The sequence below is a fragment of the Corvus kubaryi genome, unplaced genomic scaffold (assembly GCF_017639235.1).
Source record: "Corvus kubaryi isolate FWS band 111438036 unplaced genomic scaffold, C.kubaryi_AGA036_p1.0 66, whole genome shotgun sequence".
Lineage (NCBI taxonomy): Eukaryota > Metazoa > Chordata > Aves > Passeriformes > Corvidae > Corvus > Corvus kubaryi.
In genome coordinates, this window is record NW_024582054.1 from 2429929 (window position 1) to 2442274 (window position 12346).

Sequence of the window (12346 nt, forward strand, 5' to 3'; positions counted from 1 at the left end):
GCAGAAAATTAGAAATGACTGATTAAAGCACACTAGGTAAGGTATTTCCCTGTGAAGTATGATGAACAAAAATTATTGAGCACAAAGACAGTAAAAGACTGTTCTGGGCTTTGAAAAACATTCAAGAGAAGGGAAATCACTGATAGAGAAAATGCTTCAACAAAGACAAAACATTTTAACTGGAAAAGAGAGGGCATGTGGCACTTATTTATGTAAAAGCATGAAAACAGGGATGATGCTGGCAGTAAAATAGGAAGAGCTGAGGTTACTCTTTGCATAGCTACAAAAGATATTTTTTAAACATGAGAATCCTTCATTAAAGGATGGTTTGAGTAAACTTAAAATAGTCCTTATAGGGAATTTGTGAGAATGACATCTTACGAAAATGTAATCGTGCAATAAATGACAACAAGTGAAAAAAAGGTTCTTTTATTTCTCAGTGTTTCTCCACTGTCAATACTGTCCTTTTGCTGCAACATGTTGCAAAAAAACTCTCTGCCTTTTCCATTTTAAACAGCTACAATATTTACAGGCTGTTTCCAATAACACACGCAGACACATACACACTCACAGACACGCAGGTACATATATCCCTATCCCTGGCAAAGTAACCATTTGCTGGTAGAGGCAATATATATTTTCATTGTCCATTAAAAACCAAAGCCATCCTCTCATTTATGCTCTACTCCCCTCTCCATTTCCTAACCAGCAGCTATTGTCAAGCTTTCAGGGGCATCTGTGTAAGAAGTTACATATCCAGCTATTTGATTGCCATCTTTCAAAGTTGTGGCCTAAGTGTACTGGGATTATCTATTCAAACTGTACATACCAGAATTCATAAAAATTGCTCATATTCAAATGTTCATGACCAAGTGATGTAGGTATACTCCCAAAATCTTTTGGGGCAGCCATCTTAATCACCTTTTTAGAAATATGAATATCATGCTGGGGTGAAACAAATCACATGCTTTACCTTCCACCAAGGTGTTATGTACCCACTTTTTTACTAAGGCACCAGGAATTACCAGTACAATTTCTGAAAGAGTCCAGCGCCACTGAATGTACTGCATTAGATTATCAAATAGCAAGCCAGACAAGAAAAGAATAGATGCCTATATAATAGGTATAAAATTCCTTAATAAAATTAAGTACATAAAACCTGTGGTCAGTCAACCCCAAATCCAATATAAGTTGAATAATATTGTTAATGGTAAGAAATGCAATTTATCCAGCTCCATTTTGTGAATGGAGACTTCTGTAATTGAGATAGATCTTTAAAGCAGTGTCTTTGTTATCTACACCCCTAGGTTGCATGGTGGCATGTGCATTATCAGAGAAAGCTGAATCAATCATAAGGCATCTCTTCCACCGCTTGCCCGCACCCAGATAAAACTTTATGGCCTCCTGCCAAAGGCAAGGACCTGAGCCACAAGTCTTCATCTGTCACCTCACCAGTCATCCAGGCTTCTCAAAGAGTTCTTCAGTTCCCAAAGGCATTGTGAACATGGGATGAGGAATGACTGGTGGTAACTACACTCTTGACCGGAAAACTGACATCACCGCTCAGAAACATGCCAGATGTCCCAGGCAAAGTGGCTGTAGGGCCATTCAGCCAAGGAATTACCTCAAAAAACGATCAACCACCATCATCTTCCCCAAACTCTGAAACCATTTCACATATGCTGAACCATGAGAGAGATCCCCAGAATCCAGCACTAGTATCATACACTGCCAAGTAGCCCAGAAGTCTAGGTGTCATCAGTGGTGTCACATACACAGTTCTAGGTTTTTGTTTTAAACAGAACATTTTAAAAGATTTCACAGAGAAGTGAAATAGGAAGAGGGTTTAAGAAACCACGTAATAGCCATTTTTACTAACGAACATAATCTGATCCATGGGGTTTTCAAGCCCTTTTCTCCAACTGAGTGTTTTAGGGAAGTCCTTACATATGTACACAGATACCACCTCCAAAGAAATCTAAGAGAAAGAAAATAGACTGGGATCTTCCTGGAAGCTACAACAGGAGGACTTAACTAGAATGTTCTTATGGCAAGAGAATATCACAAAGCAAGTGGACAGAGTAAAAGCAATCACCTATATGGGTTTTCATGAAAATCTAGAAAGATCTAAAAAATTCTGCTCTGTCATAAGGTTCAATTCGGACTGACAGGACTCATTAGAAAATGCCCATCTTTTCCACCCTTACAACAGGAGAAGAATATTACACATCAAGACAAAGGCCAAGAAAATAAAACAAAAGATGAAATCATCTCCATCTAGAACAGAAGTTTCCACAGACAGATCTATCCTGTGGGGAGGTGTGCCCACATGGCCAAGAAGGCCAAAGGCCTCCTGGCCTTTATCAGGAGCAGTGTGGCCAGCAGGACCAGGGCAGTGATTGTCTCCCTGTACTTGGCACTGGTGAGGCTGCACCTTGAGTGCTGTGTCCTGTTCTGAGCCCCCCAATTTAAGAAGGACATTGAGATGCTCAAATGCATCCAGATAAAGGGCAACAAGGCTGGTGAAGGCTCTGGAGCACAAATCCTATGAGGAAGCCGGGGTTGTTCAGCCTGGAGGAGGTTCAGGGGAAACCTTATCACTCTCCACAACTCTCTGAAAAGAGGCTGTAGCCAGGTGGGGCTCAGCCTCTTCTCCCAGGGAACCAGTGACAGGACAAGAGGACACACTCTTAAGCTGTACCAGGGGAAGTTTAAGCTGGACATTAGGAAGAAATTCTTCACAGAAGCAGTGATTGGGCACTGGAATGGGCTGCCCAGGGAGGTGGTAGAGTCACCATCCCTAGAGGTGTTTAAGAAAAGAATGGATGTGGCACTTTGTACCATGGTCTAGTTGACAAGGGGGTATTCAGTCCTTTGACTCTATGATCTCAAAGGTCTTTTTCAACCTAGTTAATTCTGTGTGATTCTGAGTTAGAAAAAAACAAACATTTTTGTCACTTGCACACTGGAAACCACACACAAACTCTGTACAAACCAAGATACAATCATATATGAATCTTAATGAGTTCAGGAAAAACTTTAAGGAGTTAATTTTCCAAAGCCTTATGGAAGAGTGAAATTTCAACTAGGTGGTTTCTGTTGAGCAGATCTGGAACAGGCATGCGCACTATGTGAATGGCTTCACAACAGATGTTAGCTGCGTACCTGAAAGGAAGTGTTCACCTTTTAGCTGTCCACATTAAAATCCATCTCCTGAAGGCAGCACACCAAAAACCTTATGATTTATAAAAAATATAAATATTCTTCAATTCTCTTTGCCCTTAAAAAAAGAGTCTCTCTCTTTCCCTGTCTGCTGTTTGCCAATCGAATTCCAGGCAGATACACATATGTGCTAAAATTTCCACACTAACAAGCCATTAATTCCAATCATGTCTATTACCAGCAATGCACATTGTCCTTACCTTGCCCCAAAGAGAGAGAGATTGTTCTGTCAGGGTTAACATACTGAAAGCTGTTTCAGTCAGGTTTAAAAAAAAAAACAAAGCAAAAAACCCTAAACTATGTTTTTTGGTTTTCAGTCATTTGTTTACCTCAAGGCTTCAGTCCAAGGCAAAAAAAACCAACCCTGTGCAACTAATGTCAAATAGGGGCTTATATTCAAACAAACTTCTCCCTTTAAAATGAAGCAATGTTTCCAATGATACAGAAAACCTGGAGGGTTAATTAATCAAATGGGTATTTACCTGAAAGGATGGACAAAGAATAAAACCTTAACTAAGAGGCCTTCAATTCAAAACTTATACATTTTCTTCATTCCTGATAGCAGCATTACCAGACCGCTACAGAAGTTTCATCTACTGTACTACATTTTCACGTATGCAGGAGATGAATTCAACTACTCTATAATGTGTACATATGATAAATAATTTTGCTGTTCCACATAGTTTTAAGGGTGGCAGATCTGTGCATTTATACCGTGATTAAATGGGACTGTGTATGAATAAACTGAATAGCAATATGCAACTCTAAGATGCACAGCATTTCGAGGACAAGTTTGCATAATCAATGATGCAAGCAAGGTCCCAGTATCACTTACTGGGAACAGTAACTGGAATTGAGTAGCTACCAGACACACAGACTTACCCTTTCATGCCTAGATGGCATACAGTGACTCGAGTTGGAATACCAGAGTTTCTTAAGTAGCTGTTTCTTCCTTTTTTCTTATCCCATATAATTTCACTCTTACATTAGGTACATAATGGACAATGTTTCTCTGATGTCAGAGAATTAATTACAATAACCCCTGTGGTATATCAGAAGTCTCTTCTAGTTACAATACACATAAAGAAGTGGAAGTGACTGGGAAGAAGATGGCTGCTCCCAAAAGCTAGTACTGTATGCAATTTCCCCAGAGTCCTATATAATTACAGGTCAGAAACAGGAAACAATCACAACAGGTACATTTTTTTCTTACGGATTAAGAAAAGTGAGTCATAGGAACTGCAAGTCAAGAACAAACCAGTTTCCCTCTCACACTCCCATGATAGTTCTGAGTTACTTGTTTCCCTGAATACACACTTTTAAAAAAATACAATAAAACCTAGGATATGTAACACATGAATAATTCAACTTCACAGTTATAAATACTCAAATTACACTTACATAGAATATATAATCACAGAAAATAAAATTCAAGTCATAGAAAAGAATGAAGACTAAAGGGAAAGAAAAGGCAAGGTGGTAAAACTGATACAAGTTTAGGGCTGTGCCTTCTATAAAAGATCTTTAAAAGCAGAAGTCAAGTTTCGTTTGGTACTTTTTTTGTTTTGTTTGGGGAGTTTTGTTGTTGCTATTTTTTCTTTTAAAATTGGATAGAATCAAAAAATCCTTCAAGCATCTGCGAAGTAATCATGGACCTGCACCTCCCACTACAAAACTAAAACCACCGTGTTTGCCAGAGAAGAGCCAGTGAAACAACACAGCCAGCTCTGGGTGTAAAGAAGCAAAGCATCCATGGCTGATGAAGGGAAGACAGATGGAAAGTCATACTGGGGCCCACTTTAAAGCTAGACGTGTTGTACAGGCTTGAGGTACCACTGCCACCACAATAAAGTCTGATGTAGTACAGGGATACTCAGGTGCTTTTCTACACATTTGTTATTTTACCATTTATTGTGAAGAGGATGCAGCAAATGCACTTGTACGAAATACAGAACATAGAACCAAACCCATGGCACAGCCCTTACCATCAACATGTATATGGAGAGGGAGGGGATTAATCCCAAAGGCAATTTAAATAATGGTATTTTATATACTTATATTTATATATATAAATAAATGTTCTCAGCAATCTCAGGGTTGTTTTTAGTGCATTGCTGTAAAAAAATTAGTGCAGTTCTCATTAATGTTTAGCTCATAAGGAATAAGAATCTATACATCTGTTCAGTCTCTTCTTGCCACACCTGAAACCCTTACACTGTTTCACCAAACTGAAGGTTTGTAGTCAATTTCATTAAAATAAGGTGGATGAATTCCACGCACTCTGTGACAAGACATGGCAATTTTTGGCAAAACAATTAGAAAAATATGAGGTGCTCTGATCTTAGAACTGAAAAGTTTGTTGATTTAAAGCATTACGCAATGCATAACAAAATTTATAAACAAAAGATATGTCTCAACAAATCTATCCTTCATGCAAGTGTTTCTTCAGCAGCTAACAACTTAAAAAATTTCTTACACTTGTTTATTTGAGGAAAGGGACTTAGACAAATCTGTGTTTCAAGTCCTTTCCTACAACCGGACCAAAGTTTCATGTCCTGGGAGCTGCTTCTTCTGGACCCTTCTCTCTTCCGAACCATTGGAGAAGGGGAAGTTTCAGTCTCAAAGAGATTTACACTTCAGCCCCAAGTTCAAGGACTCCAGTTTCAACAACAGCAACGTATTTATCTTCAATTTGAACCAGCAGGATGGTTTTATCTATATGTGACCGACTACTTGGATCTCTGCTGCAAGGCACCCAGCGGTGAATCACCTAGGGGGAAAAAAAACCCAAAGTATAATGAAATGTAAGCTCCAAAGAGAGAGCTGTCATATCAAAGTTGTGGCTGATATCAGATCAAGGATCAAGACCCTTACAGGGACGAAGGAGCAAAAACATAGATGCTATACTGACACAGTTGTTCATTTTTCAGTGACAGCATACCCCCAAAGCTGCACATTGAAGTATTTCTGAAGATCTGCAGCTTAAAATCACATTTAGGTCTTTTACAACCTAAATGCTTGTAAAAGACCTGTACGATCATTGAGTCCAACTGTGAGAATAGCCTCCTTACCTGAGAACAGCCAGTCTGATTTAGATTTGAGTAGGAACAAACAACTTGACCCAGATCAGAACCAACAGTTCATCCAAAGTGAGCAGCAATTGAAAAAAGTGCACACATACAGATTTGGGATATTTTGATGTTCTAATTATTATAACCTTAAAATACCTCAGTGTCGTGCAGCACAGAACTGCAGTTTACCAGGAGTCAGGTGTACACTACTGTTTCTTCCAAATTAAAGCCCTTGCCCTAATTTTGTTTCCTATGCACTGTAAATTCAAGGTTGATCTTCTAAATTAAGTTATTCAAAGATAATTTTAAATTATAAATATTACAAAGAAGGTGTTCAGAAACAGTGCTACAAATTACTGTACCATACTCCCTTGGATTTACAGAATTTAGGTATTTTGATCTGCTGCTTCCAAGGATCCTGCCTGATACTGACTGCCAGAAAGTCCCTTTTCATACAGGCCCTTGTATAACCTTGCGTGTCTCTGCTCAGCTGCTTCCATAAAAACACACCCTTAACTTCTGGGTGCCTCAAAGGAACCATAAGGATGCTCCATTAACACAGGTCTAAGTATTGTCAGCTTCATAGAAATAGGATTATCTAAAATTTTCCAACTGTTGGAGAAGAACCCTTAATTCAAGACAAAGTCAGTCAAAAAGCAAGTAAAACTAATTTTTACAAATTCCACGACAGTGAAGTTTTCAAGAGTCCTAAAGATATAAAGGGGAAAAAAAAAGAAAAACAACCCCACAAGTTTTCCAAGATCAAATCCAAGAGACTCACTTTATCTTCATTATACACAGCTGACAATTTCTCTAACACTGGGTGAGGGACATTTAGCTTTGTCCATTGCATGAGATTTATGCTGCATAGATACAGGGAGAGAATTTTAACCAGGGAAGCATGGAATCTTTAGTTCCTCTTTGATGCAACACTGTGATACTTAAGTGGTCTGTTCAAGTCTGACTTCAAAGTGTGTCCATATAAACTTTTTACACTGCTCTGTGAAATGAGGCCAGGAATATCCTATCCCCAGACACAATAAAAAGTCTTCCAGTGAAGTCTCAAGTACTATATCCTTGTTGTCCAACTTAAAATTGCTGCCTTTGAGATAGCTAAGGGCATCAGTATCATGGCTCCTTAAAAACCTGTGTATATGCAAAAAGTTGTACACAGATTAAAACTCACCACTGCCATATTCCCACACTCAGTTTTACCATCTCTTCTATCATGACTGGTATTTATTTGGTCCCTATAAGTGACTGACAACATGAAAAATTATGTCACTAGGTAGCCAAGAGGTGGTAAGAATCTCCAGGAGGAAAAGGGTTCTTCTACACCCCAGCATCATGTATCATAGAAAAGATAATGCTGGGCATACCCTCTCAAAATCTGGAAAAAGTAGCTACATTACAAAGAGGACTCCTAAATGTAATTTCCTTGAAGAAACCTTATAATATCTTTCTGCCTTATATACACACTGTATAGCACACTTCGCAAGATAAGAAGCTAAGTTAGGAAAAATGCTTTTTTCTGTGTAGCAGCAAAGTCTTAAACTACTGAGTGCTGAACTTCATACTGAGAGCAGATGTAAGGTAAACTGCTTGATGAGCAGCAACTCAGCAGGTAAGAATCATTTCTGCCTATTTGCAGAAAGGAACGCAGCCACAGGATCAGAAAGGGAATATTGTCCTAAGAGCTTTAACTGATACTAGTATGTTTAACCACAGGCAGCTGAAGCAGGCAGTGGAAACTATGTCATCAAGTTAAATCCTTTCCTCCTATCACAAACAGGATAATCTGTGCTTTCTTCCCTTTCTTGTTGGGTTAAAAGACACTCTTCCAAAAAAATCTGCCCTTATGCTGTACCAAAAATAGATGAGAAGCATTCAGAACAGCAGCTTCTTCTGACTTTTAAATCCTCTTAATCTTTCTTCAGCATCAGTCACTGTACATGTCAGCACGCTGCAATTCACAAAACACACTCTCAAACTCCTGAAAAAATTGTCCAGTGACACCAGGCAAGAGGACAGGTTTCAGTAAAACTCTTTACATTCACCATCTTTATGATATTCTTGATCTGCAACAGTACGTCTAAACCCAACATAACTGAACATTTACAACAGCATTCTACTCACAGGTGTTACCTACAACATAACCCTACTGTCCTAAAAGTGGACTGTCAACTCTGATAGATTTCTTCCATGAGTAATTGTGTTTCTGGGGCCCTTTCTTCATGTAGATAAAACAGCAAGGTAGATACAGCATATACTGTGTTACTGGTGTATCTCCATTTCTTACCTCAAGTTTGCACATATATCCACAGTGGTGTGGACTTTTAAATGGCAAAATCTATCCCTAAATGCAATTTACAAACAATGCCTCCAACTGATGTAAGCAGTCAGAAATTTCTTCAAAACAGATATATTCCAGATGAAAATACAGTTTTATTGATGAACCAATGCAGACACAGTGTCAATGACTCCTCCCTCTATCACTCAAAGAATACTGGAGCATCTTTACAGACATCAAGATCTTAAAAAAAAAAAGTGCACCTCAGTAAAAATCAAAAAGCTTCGAAGACCACACTGGGGTTTTTGCCCATAAAAGGAGCTTAAATTGGGAGATAAGTTTTCTAGCCAATGCAGTCAATTTTTATAAAATGCAGATGTAACATTGCTAGGGAAAAGAGAGATGGAATTTCATGTCATGGGCTTTGACAAGTTTTAGTTAGAAGAGATTTTCTTCTTAAAGGAAAGCAAACACCTATCATGTATCTGTTATATAACAAAGAGACATCCAAAGACAATCTTATTTGGCTCTATTTTGATCAGAATAATTTAAAACCAAATACTGTTAATCTTTCAGTTACGGACTTGTTAGTAAATTGATCTTCCTTATTTGTTCAAGGATTGGCAGTTTAAAGACAGGAAAATGAAGGTTGGATGAATGAGAGCAATGCCTGAGTGATCATGACAAGAGCTGAAAGAAGGCAAGGAAGGAGAGGTGGCTGACAACATTCGAAACATCATCTTGCATCTTTTGCACAGAGTCACAGAAATATCCCTCTGCTTCAAATTAGGATTCTAAACCTGCTCTTCCAGCAACAGTGATTTTGAGGACAGATGCTGATCTAACTTAACCACTGCACTGATCTTTGGCATTGGCATATTGGCAGACTGCCACAGAATCAAGACACTGCTTTTTTTTTTTTTTTTTTTTTTTTTAAGGTTAGCTTGTCAACTTCTAAGCAAAACTTACATGGCCTTCCATGCCTTCCTGAGGACTCCAGTCTTTCCAGCTGTTTCTTCCAGCTTTTAGCCGTATCACCTCATCTGGCCACTGCAGCTCTTTCCTTTTTGACACGTTGATACCTTCCAGTACTTGACTGGGATCCATTAACTATAAGTAGGAATTGAGTTTTGACTGTTAGTTCAGCCAAAATTTAAAAGAAACAGATAAACTGTAACCTTTTACATAATTCCAGATAACTGACTTTAACCCACTGAAATTGATTTCTGACCAATTTCAAGGTTGGAAACTCAAGCTCCAGGCTCTCCAAGCCCAAACAGCACTGAATTTGGAAATGATGCTGTGGTTTCAGACACAGCTGACAATATGCCAGTTGACTGAAGCAACAGCTCTGGTTCCCTTCCCCACTTCTTTCAGTTATACTAGCTCATGGCAGGATTGGGGAGTTGGCACAACATGAGCACTGGCAGCACACAGTCTAGTAGCAGGAAAAAGTTAAGTGATGATGAGCTGTTAAAATTGGCTCATTACTTCTTACAGAGTATCTTAAGAAACATGGTCTTGGGGAATTCTTTGTTAGGCAGAAGAAGTATTTATCTACTAGCATGGTTAGTTGAGACCCACCCTGTGTTTTGAAGTAAACTGGCCTCTCCACAGGGCAAGCAGGAGAAAACTCCTGAAAAATTCTTCCTATTTAAGGACAGAGAGAACTTCATAATGTCCACTATCCAAGGGCACACGTCCACTTTATCCTCCTCACACAGAGGATTAGTAAGCAGCTTCATAAAAGGGCCCTTGCCTGCAAACAAAAGCTACTAAGCACAGACCTGAAAAATTAATTTAACTTTGCCCACTATGATGCAATTTACTAAGGATTACTCTAAACTGAGGTGGTATCAGCAATGAAATCCTGGTTATTATGACCTAATCTCTTAAATACACTTCTTGAGGTTTCCCACTAGTATAATGCCAAAGACACGTATGTGGGGCTAATAAACAGCTAAGAAAGCAAGAATACAAATTTCTGGATTTTCACAAAACAAGTAAGGCTGCCATGATTAACTTAGTCAATAGTGTACTGTTTGCTGCTCAGTAAACCCTGAAGTGGATATAATCAAAGAATAAATACAAATGAAAATGAAAGCAAGTATTTTTACACTTACTTTTGTGGAAAATCTACTTGGCTTCAAAGAAAAAAGCTTTCTACCCTGCAAACGAAGCTGTGTAGCTTTACCTACTGTAACGTGTAAAAGGTAAACTAAGTATGAACTGGAACTGAGTTCCACTGACATTCTCAGAGCTCCACTACAGCAAAACAAAAATAATGTAAACAAGGAGCATGCAGGAAAGGCTGCTTGTCCAGAAAATCTTTTCTCTACATTAATTCTCCAAACATAACTGCACAGAAACTTTATACCAGATATTCTAGAATGTGTATTTTAAAGTAGCTATTTCAATAACATACAAAGGAACAACTAATAAAAGCACATGGAAACATTGGTTAACTTGTTCTTCTAGACTATTCACCTGGATTCTGTAAATAACGTCATCCTTTTTGGCTTGCATTTGATTTGCAGGGCTTGCATTGCCACCTGACTGAGTTTCAGCTGCATTACTCCCTCCTTCTGTCCCTAGAAAGCCCACAAGGGCATGCTGTTTACAGGCTGGGATGCTTTGGCTGGAGCTGCTAGAAGAGGGCAGTCCATGCTGCAGGCTGACCCCAGTGTGGCCAGTAGGTTCCATTTGGTTCACCATAGATAGGCGGGACTGGATGGATGATGGGAGGTTACGAAGGGATATCTGACTGGTGGAAGAGCGCCGGCAAGGCACAAAGCCTGTTGTGGATGTGCGAAGAGATGAATGACGGCTGCCGTAGCAATAGGATGAATGGCTAGCTACTGAGGCACGGGCAGGGGAATGTCTGACAAGGCTGGACTGCACAGAGTGAGAGCTGTGACTGGTGCCTAAAAGTAAAAGATACAGAATCAGGAAAGTTTGATAAAGCCTCCCACACACAACAGATTGCCGACACACAAATGTTTTAGTGCACAGATATACAAAACTGATTGGCTCTAACCAACATCATCTGAAATAGACGTATTGCAGAAGATCTCTGCTGCATCTCACATAGCAGAACATTTCAATATATTCCACTCATCTTATCTCAGAATTTCATCTGTTCAATTCACAATCCCTATCAGAGAAGTACCTTGAAAAACGCTTCAGTCTTGCACTTGCTGCATTAACAATTTGTTACTTAATATTAACACTTCAGTTTACCATACTTAAGGCAATAAGGCAGGTACAGATGCCCATGTTTCAAAATACTGACTATTCTTTCTTAATATGCTTGATTACACATTCAAAGTTTGGGTCAGAAAATTTGTTAGAACAAAAGCTGTTTTAAAACAAGTTCAGAATTTAATACACTTAAAACCAGAAATTGCAGTTCACGAGCATGGGTGTAATTGCTTTTCGTAAATATTTGCAGATACCTCTCCTCAGCTGATAGATGTAATTATGTTCATTCAACTACATACATGTATGTTTTCTTTCTGAGTAAAGGCAGTGTTTGAAAGACTTTTTAAAGCTTTGAAAGCTTTAATGTTTGTCACCTCCTTAACTACAGATCACTGTGGACCCTTGGATAGATTCAGCTAGAATACTGTGCAAATAAAGAGAATTTGTTTCACTGTCTAGATATTATAAATATTCCAAAAAATTATGAGATCAACATTTGCAGACAATACAACAGAAGTGAAAAGATCCAGTCTGTAGAAACCTGTTATAAAAAGTTATTTAA

General features: G+C 38.7%; 1 protein-coding gene across 9 annotated transcripts in view; it reads right to left on the reverse strand.

Annotated features, from left to right (window-relative positions):
* Positions 1–416: 416 nt before the first annotated feature.
* Positions 417–12346, reverse strand: part of PCNX1 (pecanex 1) — an 82619-nt gene continuing 70689 nt past the window's right edge. For 8 of the 9 annotated variants that reach the window (XM_042048123.1, XM_042048127.1, XM_042048121.1 and 5 more), the window contains 3 exons: positions 11071–11507; positions 9553–9693; positions 417–5992 (listed from right to left, as the gene is read on the reverse strand). In XM_042048123.1, coding sequence (XP_041904057.1) covers positions 5852–5992; positions 9553–9693; positions 11071–11507 — 719 coding nt within the window. In that variant the 3' untranslated portion in view covers positions 417–5851. The remainder of the gene's footprint in view (positions 5993–9552; positions 9694–11070; positions 11508–12346) is intronic. The other variant, XM_042048128.1, reaches the window with a different exon arrangement.